The sequence below is a fragment of the Harpia harpyja genome, chromosome Z (assembly GCF_026419915.1).
Source record: "Harpia harpyja isolate bHarHar1 chromosome Z, bHarHar1 primary haplotype, whole genome shotgun sequence".
Taxonomy (NCBI): domain Eukaryota; kingdom Metazoa; phylum Chordata; class Aves; order Accipitriformes; family Accipitridae; genus Harpia; species Harpia harpyja.
This window is the reverse complement of record NC_068969.1, coordinates 9,499,623-9,516,315: the sequence shown is the minus strand read 5'-3', so window position 1 is coordinate 9,516,315 and position 16,693 is coordinate 9,499,623. Positions and strand designations below refer to the sequence as shown.

At 36.3% G+C, this 16,693-nt stretch overlaps 2 protein-coding genes across 6 annotated transcripts in view; one reads left to right on the top strand and one right to left on the bottom strand.

Annotated features, from left to right (window-relative positions):
• CACNA2D3 (calcium voltage-gated channel auxiliary subunit alpha2delta 3) overlaps nucleotides 1-16,693 on the bottom strand; it is a 478,462-nt gene that overhangs the window by 63,944 nt on the left and 397,825 nt on the right. The gene's annotated exons all lie outside the window — the stretch shown is intronic.
• LRTM1 (leucine rich repeats and transmembrane domains 1) lies at nucleotides 8,844-15,589 on the top strand. Its single transcript, XM_052777210.1, has 3 exons — nucleotides 8,844-9,095; nucleotides 10,531-11,127; nucleotides 14,062-15,589. Exons 1-3 carry the CDS (start codon nucleotides 9,089-9,091, stop codon nucleotides 14,493-14,495), a joined length of 1,038 nt encoding a protein of 345 aa, XP_052633170.1. The 5' UTR covers nucleotides 8,844-9,088; the 3' UTR covers nucleotides 14,496-15,589.

The following is a 16,693-nucleotide window of genomic DNA, read 5'->3' as shown; positions in this document are numbered from 1 at the left end:
CAGATAAAGTATTACAGAGAATCAAGCATTATGCGACTCCTTCAGATAATTGGTGTCTACTTCTTTCACAGAACTGTTTTCACATTTTCAATTTAAGAAAGTCTGCAGAACTGTTCTTCTAAAATAAGTATCCCTTAACTCCAAAGCTAGGAAAGCAACAATATGTAAAAGTATGATGGCATATAGTAGAGTAGACAGAGTGTTTAGTTTCCATGGAAAAGCCTGTATTACAGCTCCTTTCAGTTGCACGAAATACAAATGTTCACTTAAGTGCCTACATTTGGAACATGACACCTCCAAATCATCACGAACTACAAATTACAGAGAGAGCTCTCTGCTCTTTCTTCTTTCTCAAGGGTTTATAGAAAGGAAGCTTGTAGCAGTAGCTAATAAAAACCTATTTAAGATCTTACTGACACTAAAAAACAGAAGTATGGAAATTATTAGTTCACTAACTAGGCACATGATGCATAACTTCAACTTCTAAAACCAGTTAGCCTACTTCTCTCCATGAGTGCTTTAAGAAACAGAGAAGCCAGTAGTACTGTTCTTTGAACTCATCTATTCTAACTCTGCTGAAACACAGAGGAGGAGAGAAAATGAATACTAAGCAATCTACTGTCATTTTGAAAAGGGAAAAGGATAAAAAGTCTCAGCCAAAACAAGAGTAACCAAGGTCAGCCCTGCCATTATGTTCCAAAATAACATACTGCAGAAGCAGTATGAGAGCAAATAAAGACGATCAAAATACACCCTTTTTGACCAAGACAGCTATAGCTATATGGACAGAGGAAGCTCAACTGGGTTGGGAACTTTTGAGATCATGCCCTAAATTAAACAGTATTAAAATGGAAGTGCCTTTGGATAAAAATGGATTATATTAAATGATAATATGTATTACCTGTATACTTCAGCATCACTCAGTGGTGATGAAGCAGAAGTCAGATATAAACATTGAAGATAAAAAGATGAGATCAACATTTAAATGTTGCCTGAACTTTAGGGCTAATAATCTACTTATACTTGCCCACAGGCATTCTAACTGTTGTTATAAATTTGTTATCCTCTCAACTAATGCATGTGCTCAACCCAGAAAGTTCATCCTTCAGCATCTTAGGGGACAGTAAAACAGAAACCACAGTTAAAGGCTTGAAGATAACTTTGGTTACTACAAACAAAAACTAGGCATAGCTTTGTATTATGACTGTCAGGACATCATCACTTATGCCAACTTACTAAAACGTTTTCCTCCTTACTTAGCTGACAGCATGTCAGCCATTTCGTATGATCCTCCTAACAGTTGTATTAAGTCTCAGCAAACAATTTTCCTTTTTACCAAGTCAAGAAAAGGCAAATATTATACACTGCAGATACTTTATAAATTGTAATCAATATTGAAAAAAACATATTCTATTAATGAGAAAAGAAACCATAGAATGAGGGTCTTTTGTGATTCTCAGCATGAAAATAGGAAACCAAAACAGACATACAGAGGAACATATAGTCAAAACAGACAAGATAATAATGAACAGGTAAAAAAGAGTGTAAGAATAGTGAAAACATGATGTTCCTTAAAGATTTCAATCTTTAGTGTCCTTTACTTGCCATTAGGATATCCCAGTCAAGTTGCTTCATTAGTGCTGGTACAAACTGCACACCTATAAGCAGGGTTTTATTAAAGGTGCTTTTTATATTTCATAGCTACAGGTTTGGGGTTTTGGTTTTGGTTTGGGGTTTTTTTTTCCTTTATTTAAATGCCTATTGTTTTACTCCCACATAAATTTCCTCCCAGGGTATGTGAAATCCTTAATCAACATCCCAATATTTCTCTCCCACATTACACTTTTAGAATCAAGTTCCATGACCTTTAAGAGTTATGCTTACGTCAGAGGGATCAAGAGGTTTAAATTTCAGTACCTATTAAAGGAATTTAATCATCCAACCAGTTCCATTTGGATAAACTGTTACTGTTCTTTACTAATCTATACCAGATTTTCCTGTATTGTAATTCTCATTAATAAAATGCCCTCTGAAAGAGTTTTTTTCTTTTTCTTTTTAAAGAAAAAAGACCTCTCAGTGGCCAATTTTACAAATTCTGAACAGAAACATCATTATCCTTTATACCAGCTAAGTTTCCCAAGGATTTATCATGTCTGAAAACAGCATAACTAGCTAAACTTCAGGGATAAGAAGTCTATCTATATACCTGACTTATCCTGTCACTTCATTTAATACGTTCTGTGGAGAAAAAGGTATTTTAAAAAGACACTTGCTGTTTAAAACCTGCTTACAGGTTAAAAATAGGAGAGGGGGAAAAAAAGGATGACAGCATGCCCTATGATCTCTAGGATGTTGTCATATACAGAGGACTTTTGGTGCCTGCTGCTGTAGCAGTTAAGGCAGTAGGGATGACACAGAAATCCAGAGAGAACAAAGAAACAAGAAAAGAGCAAACTACGTACTGCTTTGTAAAACTTATCTGCTAATGAAATGAAGAACATCAGCAGCAAGTATAGGTATCTGGCTCATTCTTGTTCATTGGAGTCATGTGGAAAAAGTTTACAATATCCTTACTCCACTTGTGAAATGGTCCCATAAGCAATGAACACTGATGTTCCAGGTTCTATTCCTCCATCATATTCAGAGGTCTGCTAGTAACAACTGCTACATACCAGTGTTGAAGAGGGTTATAGTCTGGTATCATGCACATTATAATGTAGTTGACAGATTGCACCTTGTACTTTACCTGCTGCAAGACAATTAAGATTCTTTCAGCAGTTACAGGCTTCAAGCTTTTCTCTTGTAGAGAAACTCCATCAAAGGGAAATACTCCATCAAAGCTTGAATCCAAAGCTACTGAGTGCATCAGTCCTGATCCAATAGAATACTTAAGTATATGCTGACATTTAAATCCACAAAAATTATGTATTTAACATTTATCAGCTACCTAATTTTAACATCAGGCTATTTAGTGCCTTGCTTAAATTAATTAAAAAAAATTCCCACGGTTATTTCCAATGTGTTGCAAGAATTACAGAAGTTTAATTATTTGACTTTTTACTACAGCAAATGTCATCCCTGCTTCTGCAAGTTCTTGTGTTCAAGTGAGTACTAGGGCAAAGAGAAAAAAAATCCTTCTGAGCCCGTAAATACAGGAGTTCCCAACATTTAACAGCAAGTTTTACTTAACTACTATGATTTGCCTTAAAAGTACAACAGGAATTAATGAAGTATGAGTTCTATTTTGTAGCACAGTTGGTGAGCAGCAGTTTAAGAAACATTTACTACACTTTACAATCTTTCTTCATACACTGAGAATATTTCAAAACACTTTTACAGGAAGTTGTTCAAGAAAAATCCTTCCAATTCTTACAAGAACTGGCCTAGTAATCAACCATTCAGAATGCACAGGAAATCTATATTTTGTTCTTGAGTCCAGGGTGAGCTATGACCATGAATATTCTTATGAAATATAAAAATAAGAAAACAAAAACACTAAGTAAAAGCTTAGAAAAGAACTCTGTCTTTGGTGTAGAACGAATAAGCTATCTAGAACGATAGTGAGTGATCTCAATTTTAACACGTTTAAGAGCGGACAAAAAGCATCTAAAATGTTGAGATAAAACAAAATGTACACCTGTCCTTATTTTTACATGTATTTTTCTAGCTCCTGTTTGTTTTTATTCCTTCCGTTTCTGCTGGCTTTATGTCAAGCAACGTATTTTTCTATTTACAATAACAGCAAAATGAATTCATTAATTAACTCTAATCTACTGGAGATACATTTTATCTATGGATGCTCAGCATGTATAGCAGGTGGGTTGTCATTAGTCTGGAAATGATTGAAAATTGAATCTGCACCCCCATTTGTGATGGAACAAATATTCTGCTGACACATAATCTGCCCCTTGGTGCAACTTCATCTAACTTGCAATTCAGGCAAAGAAGCCCAGCATCTCTATTCCCTGTGCTTCTCCTCATTCTGAAGGCCTTGCATCCCCTTCTAAGAAATTTTCTACCTACTGAAGAATACTGTAAGGCTGGTGCTTGAGCACTTTCCAAGTAACCCCTTCTCACCTTCATAGATTTCTGCTCATTTAGCTACAGTAGAACGAGTACGAGCCAAACCAACTCCTAACTACATTATATTAGAGTTATAATATCACAACAAATTGCTGACTGATCTACCTAATGGATTGAAAGACTTGCATCACTTTTGTGGAAAAAAAAAACTGAAAAAAACTGCAAAGGACTGACCCAAACAGTAGTCTATAGATTACCAGCAAAGACCTGGATATGAATGTTAAAAGAATTTTCCAGTCCAAACCAGAAGAGTGGTCCCAGGATGAATAGAGTTCTGACCTAAACCAAGAAGGTGCTCAGATAGGCAGCCCCAATGATATCACCCAACACGGCAGCACACACCTCACCAGTTTGCAGCTTGCTGCAACTAGCAGGCTGTAAATCTGCCCAGCTATCCCTTCCCCCACTGTACATTTCCACCTGGAATGCAGTATGTTCCAGTTCATCTAGTCCACTATTACATCTCTTACACTGGCCTCTTCTAGAGGTGTCAGAGGAAGGTGTAAAAATTCCCATAAATAATAACTATGGAGAAAAACCCTGCCCACAGGGAAAGGTTTTTCTCCATAACTCGTGTCATTAGTGCTTGATTAAAGCCCTTAAGAGTGAAAGTTTATATCCCTTCCAAATGATTTTTTGCCCCATGAGGTAACTATGGCTCCAGATTATATATGAATCCTACTAATCTTTTGGCCCAAGGATAACTTCCAACAATGCATTTCACAGATTAATTATGCATTGTATAAACAAGTACCAGATGTAAGTAAGTTGCCTCCTAAGCAAGGCAAAACAAGCCACTGAAAAGAAGAAAACTGGGCTCTTCCCCTCAAAGTCTGTGACCCAAAATACAAAATCACAACTGTCTGCCTGTTTCCTCATTTCTAGAGTTACAAAATATTGCTTCTCACCTTAAAGGGATACCACCAAGCAATTCATAACAACTGCTAAGGACAGACACGAACAACTTTTTAGACATCATGGTATCTCCTTATGCTGTGTGATAGCCAAGATTCGATGTTATTAAACTCTAGCTGGTATTACTCTGCCCTTATCCTACCTAAGCAATAACATGTCTGAAGAAATCCATGCACCCACCTCTTCTGGAAAATATGGCCAGCTTTTTAAGGTGTAAAACTTCCTCAAGCCAAATTTGGTTTGATCCGTTGGCTTATACTTCTCTTGTGAAAGGTAGGCAGAAATATAATACAGGGCCTTCCTCTAATTTTTGTCAACTTTTCAAAACCTAGTACCCTGCCAGGCAAAAGTTGAGAGGGTCCTGAGCTCTTAGAGTACAAGGACTGCCTTTGCAGAAGGAAGAGCATGAGAGATTCAAGGGTTTCTTAAGTCCTGTCATCCTTGTTTGCACAGCATTCTGACTCAGAGCTGGGAAAGGGTAACATGTTTCTCCATGATGCAGTACTGTGTTTTTTAAGTGCCAGTTAAAGGGGCAGGCTTTTAACAACAGAGATATGGGCTGTTTCACTAACAAATATGAATTATTTTTTGTCCTGAACCAAAATGAAGAGGAGTCTGCATTGCCCAGAGTTGCATTTAGGGTCTTAGCAAGAACTTAGTTGTTTCACCAATCTGGAGACACGTGAGTAAGGAGAAAGCGCATGCAATTCCCCTGTAAGTGTCACAGTTTTAATACCTTACCACTCAAAAGCATAAGGAAAATAAATCTAATAAAGAGAACGTATAGGAATTGTCTGCTGTGGTCTTAGGAACATTTTTTTATATAATCTTACCTGCCTGGACTCAATATACAATGCAGTGGAATCTGAATGCTGTAGCTTTTAAATATTTGAAATATTTAAATTGTTTCCTTTTTGCTAGAGTTTAGTTAACATAACGTTCTTCTGTAAAAGAGATGATTCTTACAACACGTAGTACTCCCTTAAAGCAGATGGCAGCATCTGCTGCAACAAAGCGTTTGCTGGCAAAGCAAACACTGAAGGTCCCCCACCAGCCAACAGGGATAGGGTATTAATTCATTGGGCTGTCTTGCTATTCGCAATGGGAAACATACCTTGTCACAACAAGGCACAAGTTAATTTAAGCAGTCACAATAACACAGTTGCTGCACCACATCAGACAACTGAAAAGAATCCTGCTGGTTGTTCAAAAGGCCAGAAGTAGAGTAGATTTTATGGTTATTCTGTCTCTGGCAAATCTCTACCTGTGTCACAACTATAATTTTCACCACATCAGACTTCTCTGTCATAACCAAAGTATTATTACTAATAAATGGGAATAGGACATGGATTATAGGTTAGGGAAACTTCTGTTTACAAAACATGTGCATTCAGAGTTCTTAATATAAGGAAAAAATAGCCACATCTACACAAAAATCAAATCAACAGATTTAATCATATGTTTCCAAATCTGAACTCAGCATGAAGATTTAAAAAAAAATAGTAACTCCTTATACCACAATTCAGAGTATATAAAACAACCTCTGCATTATTGTTGGAACTAAACCTCCCACAGTGCTTAACTTCCAGTGACCTTGTCCTACGAACATCTCTTTAATATGGCACGTGCTAAAAATAATACAATTATAGTTGCAAAGCCTTACCTAAAATAAAAGAGGCAGTTAAGAGACATTCTTTAAGCCCTCGGTTAGATGACACAAACTGCTGTGAGAGCTTGTAAGCCCACCTGGTCAGCAAACATTAGTTAAGAAGGAAAAAAAACTTTAAAAAGAAACCCTGTGAATTCAAGAGCCCAAATAAAATTTTAAATACCAAAGAGAATTTAAAAGTGTGAAAAATTCTTACCACACCAGAAAATAACTTAATAACTCCTGCAATATAATCAGAAGTCATGAAAAGGGCTATCATTGATACAAGGGATGAGTTATTGCAAGGACAGAGGGATGTCATCTCAAGCAACAAGTACTTGACCTAAATTTGTTCTTTGAAAGAGCAAAGTAGAGTATCTGCAGCTAGCAAGGCTACAACTTCTAAGGACAATGATATTTTATAATAGCCCTTTTTACATTTAGTTCTGCCTTCATTAAAATGATTCACTGGTACTATTTAAGATAGTTCTGTTTATATGTTTGTATATATGTGCATATACATGGGTTGGGAAAGGAAAGAGCAAATTAATGTATTTGTGCAACAAAGGTTAGAGAAGCTTTTCACTTTAACATGACACTCATTTAAAGTACATTACAGCTGATCTTTTAGCTTATCTCCCTCTCCCTTTGTAAAGTTGGAGTTATTTAGTATGACTACCACGTACCATGTAATCTACATCTACAGTACTCCTCTACACTAAATCGCAGATTTTGATCCTGTATCAGGATGATGTGTCATTCATCAAGAGTGTCAAGGACAGTATGGTCTGTCATTTGTAGCAATAATCCTAGTATCCTTGAGATGAACAGTCATGTTTACTTCACAGAATGTCAGTTCTACATTCTCCTTCAGTGCTCAGCAGTGTTCATTGTTCCTTTGGATATCTTGACTGGGGTCAGAAACAATTCAGCAAAGCATACAATAATAAGTTACAGCTCTCTCCTGCGGGTGAGGGTGGCAGAGATCTAAATAGAGACTTTCAGTAACCAAAAGGTACTATGGAGAAGATGGGGTTACTTCCTTCACACGGATGCACGGTGACAGGACAAGAGGTGATGGACACAAGTTCCATCAAGGAAAATTCTGTCTGGATGTAAGACAAAATTATTAATGCTGAGAACAGCTACACATCAGACTAGGTTGCCCAGAGAAGTGATGGAAATATCCAAGTCTCAGCTTGACAGGACCCTGGATAACCTCTTGTAAGACCCTGCTTTCAACAGCAGTTTGGACCCGATGATCTCATTTTTCCATTATTCCTTCCACAGCATTGCCTATAGCATATAAATTTTGCCCTGGAAAGTGAGCTTTGTGTGATCTTTTCAAAAGCACCCAAAAGCAGAATTTGAACCCAAGAAAGCTATGTTACCTATAAGAATAGGGTTAAAAGCTTTCGATTGTACAACTTCCCTCTCCATAGGACGGCTAACAGATGGAGTGATCATATGACCTTGAAAGGCTCTACTGTATACCAGATCTCTCATTCCTTTAAACACCTTTAAGTTCCTTCATAGTCACAAGTCATTAATCCTTTTATTGTTGTAGATGGTGCAGTATGAATGAGTTATACTGAAGAAGTAACAAAGAGACAAGTCAAGGCACCATACGAACACACAAAGTAGAATTTTAATATCATCTGCCCTTTCTTTCCAATATCTTTGAAAATAAATAAATTAGTTCAGTATTCTTGGTGACCTTACCAGTATGTATGCCCTTTTTATGGAAGGAGCCACCAGCTCTGTGTTCCCATGCAAGAAAATCCTGTCAGCACAATTAATGGATGTCAGATGAATAAGCTTAGGAGAGCAAACGAGTGCACTGTCAAAACCATGTCATCAACCCACAGGCCTATTCGTAGTGATATTATACACTCCACTGCCTCCAGTCACAGCCCAGGATAATCACAATCCATGTTCAGAGTCATCTGATCTTGCAAAAATTGACACAGCATAGCTAATAATCCACCAGAATCCAGCAACTATACTGGATTTAAAAAGGCAGCTTTATTTTTGTGCCTTGCATTTGAGGCAGATTAAATAAATCGAGAAGGCAAGGCTATCAGGTCATTATTGGTATGTTACAGCTGTCCAGTTAGAGTTGACAGACACTCTTTGCATGGCCTGTTGACTGATTAAGAGGCAGAGTAAGTCTCTGAGAGTCATAAATGGATTGGGGGGGGGAAGAGGGGGAAGTCTGTGATAAAGAAAAAAATCAAAGGCTGATAGAGTAACTCACTAGAAATAGTTTCACTTCTACACAAGCCACAGATACCATCTAAAAAAAAAAAAGCAACCCACAGAAAGGAAACTGGATGAGCACGTTACAGATTGGAAGTGGGAATCAGAACAAAGTGTTTGTTACTGTTCTTCACCAGAAAACTGGACTGAATCTTCTGCAAGGTGGAGAACAAGCAAAGCAGAATGCAAGGTGAGATATTGAAGCATTCAGATTAATAACGAAATTTTTCTGTTCTCTAAACATTTCCTTGCCATGCAGTGTTTATTTTAACTCTACATTGGAAGCTGTGCCTCAGTTTCTGAAGCCAACTGTTGCAGAACAACGCAATGAACTGAAAGCATTGCTTGCCTTGCTTGCAAGAATGCTGAAATCTTTCAAGTGAATTATACAAGGTAGAATTCAGTATTGCAGAAGATTATGTATAATTTTAATATAAATAGTTTCATTTTTGAGTGAAAATTAATGAGTAGTTTGTGACAAACTAGTCTCAAAGTAAAACTCTCATTTATACATTTGTCATATTCAATGTTATAAACATACACTGTTATTCCTTTAATATGGCATTCCCTGTTACTAATTAATGTTTGTAAGTCTGTAAGCAGTATGTCCTTTAATTTCCAAAGGTTTCAAGTAGTAACTAACTAAAATGTTTTTCATTTTGAAACAGTAAAAATGATTAGAGGCATCTCAAAAACAATGTTACAAAAGGACCTATCATTCTCATGTTCTTTAGTCAAAGAAAATCTAATTACTCAACATAATCTGGGTTGGTTTTTTTTATTTCATGCAGTGCAGACGAACACAGCTTTAAGCGGCACATTGTTTTCAAAGCAAAATCATTAGCAAGATATGAAAGGTAAAAACTGTTATATTTTCAGGTAAAACTGACCTGAACATCAGGGAGCAGAAGATAATTATAAATACTAAATATTACTAAGTACTCCTGTCAATTCATTTATCTTTTTAACAGCTTCTTGACAAATGTTTACTGATTGTGTAGCAACTCCTATCTATGGGAAGTACAGCTGGCATTCAGATAAGGGAATTAAAGCAATAAGTATAAACATAGATATTTTAAAGAACAAACTTACAGAATCTGGATTGCTGAAAAAGTACTGTTTACTTTTTATAGCAATGTCTTTGAAGCTTGTTATTCTTTTGACAGCACATTAACTTAATTCTTTTTAGGTAGTACAATTAGTAAAAACACAGAAAAATAAAAGTTCTACTTGCAACCCTTCTGACGCAAGATGGCTCAAAGTTGTTACTACCACAAAAAGAGAAACATGCCAATTTAATAATTTTAGAAACTCTGTCACATTCCCTTCAAACATCACTGCTCTGCTGATGGCAAATCCTCCTGAAATCCATTTGTACTTAAGATAAAGCCATGGGAAGTACTTCATTTTAAGACCATGGAAACACTAACTTCATTCTGCATTATAACAGCACTTCAATATTATCTGTAACTTACTAATGTATTGTAAAAGAAATGAACTCTCTTTATGCTATCTACATTAATTTTTATTATGGAGCTGTAAATCCTTTGCCCATGTTAATGACCTGTATATCACCAAAAGACAAACATTTTAAACTAATTTTAAATCTTTCACTTGTGATACAGGTAACTGGCTTTTGGTTTTGAGTGTCATCTTGTTAATATGTGCAGCTCATGGATGTCCTGACAAATGCCTATGCTATACAGCTTCAAAGACTGCAGACTGCAAGAATAGAGGATTTACTGAAATCCCTGCCCGTTTACCTCCTGAAATTCAGATACTACAGTTGCAGAATAACCGTATTTGGAGAATCAACCAAAATGCATTCACTGGAACACCTTTGCTCAAAATCTTAGACTTGTCTAATAATTCTCTCTCAAGTTTGACACCAGGTGCTTTCCAAAAATTACGGTACCTACAGGTTCTAAACCTAACCAGAAATTTAATTCATTATATAGAAAACAAGACTTTCAGTTTCCTCCCACACCTAAAAGAACTGGACTTGTCATCCAACAGCATTATACATTTACCTGAGACTTTTGGAAACAGCACAGGGAATATAACATTGCTGTCTGTGAAGCATAACAAACTTCATAAAATGGAAAGAGTTCTGCTGGAGTCACTTCCAAACCTGAAAGTGGTTCTTTTCAAAGATAATCCCTGGCAATGTAATTGTAATGTCTTTGGCCTGAAACTGTGGCTGGAGAGCTTTTTATACAGAGGTAAGGAAATCTCCTCATTACATACAACGCACATGAGAACACTTAACCACCATCTAACTGATCTTCGCTACTATGGCTTAACAATTTACCCCACACCTTAGATCGTCCCCTCAGATAAGCACACTAAAATATATTCTCATGCATAGGCCAGAATACAGGTGCTTTCATAAACACAGGTGGCAAACTAGAACCATAGAACTTTATATTAGCACAAAGAGAGAAAGTATACACACAATCATATACTATGTACAGATACATTCTGGAAATACATATGTGTAAGTGTGTGTATGCATATATATATCCATATCTATCTATATATATAACAAGCATGACTGTGCACATACACTTGCTTTAATTCTACCAATATATTTTTGCTAGAACCCAACCTACCATTTAAAGCTTTTTACCTGCTGCTTGAGGGTAAACATCAAGACAGATATTAATAGCGATATAACTTCAGAGAACTCAGGATTCTAATTCCTCTACAAATTATCACTTAGGAGCTCTTTACTATTTTAAGAATACATTACCTAAAAATGTATGTTACACCTTGGATAAGTTTAGTCTTGCTTCCTATTTGTTGTTAAACAGAAGAAGTACTAAATTAATTGACAATTTCCTGACAGAAATGTGTAATGCCATCACATGGGAAAAAGTGAATTTTATAAATAAAAGTAGCCTCATATTTTGGCCACACCTGCTTTTAAATATATTCATGAGTTATGCTGCAGAAAAGAGAATATGATTTAATTCTGAAAGGAATTAAGTATGAAAAGAAATTTATTTCTTTCTCCCAGGAGGTATGTTCAGAATCTGAGAATTCGGAACAGCAGGCCAATTTGCTTTTCTCTAAATCAGGCTTTGATGCTTGCATGTGATCAAACTACTGATTTCCATCTGTATATGGAAGTGACATGGAGCATGTTGCAACCCAGCATATGTGAAGACGGTCCACGTTGCCCGTGGTTGAATGGGCTACTGTTTTCAGGCATTAGAACTCTACAGGCCAGCTGGGAAACTGTACTGGCTATGGAGGGACACAATTAATATAGGAGTAGTCTCTGGGTGAGGTAAAGTCACTGCCAGAAGCAACCTTTTAGAAAAGACAAAAGGCTAAACTCCTCTCAGGGCCAAAATCTTAATATTTTGGACTGGTGAAATATTACATTATCCCACGGCTTTAGTTGTATTATGCTGGAACCTACAACGAATTTCAGCAGGGGTTCTGACTTCTCTGTGCAGAAGAATGTAATGATCCAAGATAAACATATCAGATTATCTTAATTACTCTGCCAGCAGCATAAGTATTATAATTTATTTCAAAAACCAACAATGTTTAGAAATTCAGCAATGCCCTTCCATCTTTCCGAACATTGTACAGATTATTTAAATGAAGTGATATGGAACTTACCAATTCATTTTAGCAACAAGTTTTAAAGGAAGCCCAAATACTATGTTCTCTTCTACATTTATATTTCCCTAAAATTACGTGTGTGAATCACATGAAGAAAAATTAGTTACATTGCACATTAATCTTTCCCATTACTTATATTGTAAACTTATGATAAAATAGTACTGTGGCTCTACAGATATGTCTTGCAAGTCCTAACAAAACAGTGCTAGAGATGAACATTGTCTGAATTTAAAAGCATTGACTGTTGTGTCCAATGTAACTCTAAAAGATTTCAGTATTTTTAGCTGAATCCAGCTCAGGCAATTGACTTTTGATACACACTCATAAACAATTATAGAGAATGCTTCAGTTCAGGTGGGACTCCAGTCTTCTGTACCAAGCACACATATTTAGTTACTGAAAACCACAGAAGGATTGCAGTTGCAGGATTTGGAGTTTTATCTATATCCACATTCAAACTAACACATTGGAGGTGTCTGGAGCCACACTTTGGGTTTGGCTAGTGAAGACCAAGAGACAAGTTGCTATGCTCATATCTGTCTTGGAATGTCATCAATATTTGTGCAGTAGTCTCCAGATGTCAGTTTGGGTCCATCTGTATTCACTACTTTCTCAGACAAAGTCTTTTCAGGATGAAAATTTCTATTCCTGGCTTTAGCTGAAAGGTGGATTCTTTTGGATAGAGAAGAGGAAGAAAATTCAGCTAATTTGATTAGTTAATATTTTAAAATATGTAAATATTGGTTTTGGCTTTGTTGACTCCTTGACACACTACACCCCTAAAGCCATGGTGTATGGACTAAGCAGAAACCTGAAGGCTACACTCGGTGTGTGTTCCTCTACATGCTGAGGAACAACTGTGTGATTTACCAGGACTGAGGCTTCCTACTTCACTTCCCATTATACTAAAAACATATTTGGGAGAGAGCAGAAGCTGGCCCTAAGCAATCATGAAGTTTACCATTTGAGCAGAGTAATAGATTGACTAATCTAACTCCTTTAGATCTCTCTATATTTTCTTGCCATGAGCCTTGCTTTAAAAAATTGCTTTGCTTTATTACAGTTAGCATATGATGTCAGAACAATGACTATTTCATGGAATATTTCAACCAAGTGGGAAATCTTTACTAAGTATACTGTTTCCATTTCTCTTTATAAAAAAAAAGTAATGGTATGAATTTGAAGGAATTAACTTGCTGTTAACAAACATCTCTTTGTTTTCATCTATGACTTAGTTCTTACTTTTATACCACTGTTGTTTTTTACTTTTACATCTACAAAATCATAGATAATGTAATTCCTGATGAATTGCTTCTTGCAAATACTCTCTTATGTAAGTGTTAAAGTGTAATAATCTCACCATTGATCTAACTGGAAAAAGATCTTAAAGATACAGCTATAAATCTTTAAAAGTATAAAGTCAAAGCTGATGATAAATTGACTTCAGGTTTCTGTTAATTTTACATTAAGATAATTCAGAAACCACCAAATCTTAAGACCATAAATCTGCTTTTTTTCAGGAGGAATAAGTGATGGCATTATCTGCTCAGCGCCAGGGATTCGGAAGGGAAAGGACCTCCTCAAAGTTCCCTATGAGCTGTTTGGGGCATGCCCTCTAACGACAGCTCACGTTCATCTGGCTAGCGTTCACCACCATAGCTTTGAGCACAGAAGTTCTCTGAAGCACGCTCATCACAATGAACACGGGGAAAACAGCCGTTCGATCTGTGAACCCAAACCAAAGCCAAGGCCTGTTAGTTTGCGTCATGCAATTGCCACTGTAGTAATAACTGGAGTTGTCTGTGGAATTGTGTGTCTAATGATGTTGGCAGCTGCTGTTTATGGTTGTGCCTATGCTGCAATTACTGCTAAATACCACAGAGAACATTTGGCCCCGGTCAGACAGCATGGGACTCCGGAGGAAAAAGAGCCATTTGATAGTTCCTTGGCTTGAGTTACTTCTGCATTTGGTTTCTTCAAAATAAGGCCCTCACTTCAGATAAAAAGCCTGGAATCTAAATAGGATTGATTTAATAGTCATTACTGCTTTTTTTTTTTTTCCACTTTTTTTCATAATGTAAAAATGTATATCCTTTGGAATATATATTAAGACTTCATGTAGAAGAACGTATGTTTATTTATGTTTTGTGTATGCATATTCTGAAGACCCTATTTAACGCTCAGTGTTTGAGATAATGAAATCTTGATGTAGCCACTTTAAAGTATTCCATTCTCCATTACTAGCTCTTGATGTAATATAACACATGAGTTACAGTGCAGCTACAGTCAGTAGCTGACATGAATATGAGTGAGCTTTCTGCAAAGAAAAACACAAAATAGCTACAAATGACTGACTATATTTTAAGATCTTAGAATACCTGGTATGTATCCAGAAATACAATTCACAATAAGTTTTAGAACTGGCCAGTCTCTACACTGACACTAATAACTTAAACATGTGTTAAAAACATTTCCAGGTACATTTTTTCCACCTTCCAATCCGCCCTAGAAGACAACAATTAAACATTATATCCGTTATCTAACTTCGAAAATAGGAAGTACCTTGTTAACTACGACATCTAATCTTTAAATTACTTCGTAGGGAAGAAAGAAGAGAGCTGAGAAAATGCTGAAAAAAGAAAAGCTACACTGTTTCAGATACAAGCACTGAAATGAGCATATTTAGCATATATGAAGAGACACTACTCATTATCCTGTGGCCACACATGCTTGCTACAGACATTTACAAAGCTTCTTATTCCCAAATCCACACACAAGTGTTCCATTTTGCAAATACTGTGACTGCAGATGCAGCTCCCATCACAGTGCTGCCCTTCAGTACAAAGGATAATACAGTTGCATGTTTACATGTTCTCTCTCGCAGAGAGAACATTCAGCTGAATTCATTCACCCTAACTTTCTGCAGCGCAGTTTTGCTCTCAGATGAAATCAGAGCCAAAACCATTTGAGTAACATAAGTTTAGAACAGAAAGAATATTTTGAACGCGCAGCAGTATTTTTTAAATAATTCTTAGAAATTATTTTAAGGCAACCAACAGAGATCAGCAACTCCATCTACCCTTTCTGAAACTAGATAAAATACATCTAGGCTATTTGTGACAGATGTCTAATGTGTTTTCTAAATCTCTCCAGTGACAGTGTTAAAGACCTGTCTAGGTAGCTAATGCAGAAATCAACTATGCTTATAGTCTAAAAGCTTTTGTTAGCATCTCTCCTAAAGCTTTGGTGAAAATCTTGCCAGTTTATTCCATTGGGCAGAAGACTTGAAGACAATGACTGAGTAACAGTCTGCAATAAGGGCAAAAGGAAGCTGTGTCGTGGCATTCAGAGACCTCCACTCTCTTTCCAGCAGATGGATTCCAAGATCAAGTTCTGTAGCTATTCTAATAACAGCCTCAACTGAGTAATGGGCTGTGTGGCAGGAGTCATGTAACCCTTGCTCTTATCTACTTAGTAATAATTGCAACCTAAATATTAAAGCTCATTCCTGCATCTGCAGTTACTTTCATGCCCAGAGAAAATTAAGCATCTCAGTCTTAATCTAAATCTAGCAGACACTGAAAACAATCAATTACTCTGTCTTTTTTTTTTTTTTTTTTATCTGCTAAGTACTTCATATTATTATTAGGCTCTCTTCATTCATCTCTGTCCTGAACTAAATAAACCAAGCTGTTTCAAATTTGCCTGTAAGGCCACATTCTCTAAACTTTTTCTTTTTCCTGCATTCCCTGGAACCTTTTCAGTTCTTCTGCATGTTGTTTAAAATGTGGTACCCTAGATTGGGCACATTACTTCAGCTGAGACATCATCAGTACAGAATTTTTAGAATATTTATATTTAAGCTCTTTAAATCTGATCTCTTGATGATGTATCTCAGAAGCAAGTTTGCTTTTTTTTTTCCTTTTAAATATTCAGTAAAACTTAATGAATAATCTGTTTCCAGAGCTAAGTCATTTGAGTGTGTAGATCTACATTTTCTACTCCTTTATCCATTTATTGCAATAACATTTTACAAAGCAAAACATAGTTTTTTTCAGATAGAGAAGACTGAAGTAATATAAGATAGGATCTTATTGCCCACAGACCAAAAAATGAGTTCAGAGCCATGCCAAATCAGTGCTTCTCTATGGT

What these genes read in the sequence shown, in the direction of transcription:
- LRTM1 (XM_052777210.1), top strand. An exon ending in GGAGAGCTTTTTATACAGAG is followed by an intron (nt 11,128 to 14,061) that starts GTAAGGAAATCT and finishes GCTTTTTTTCAG; the next exon opens with GAGGAATAAGTGATGGCATT.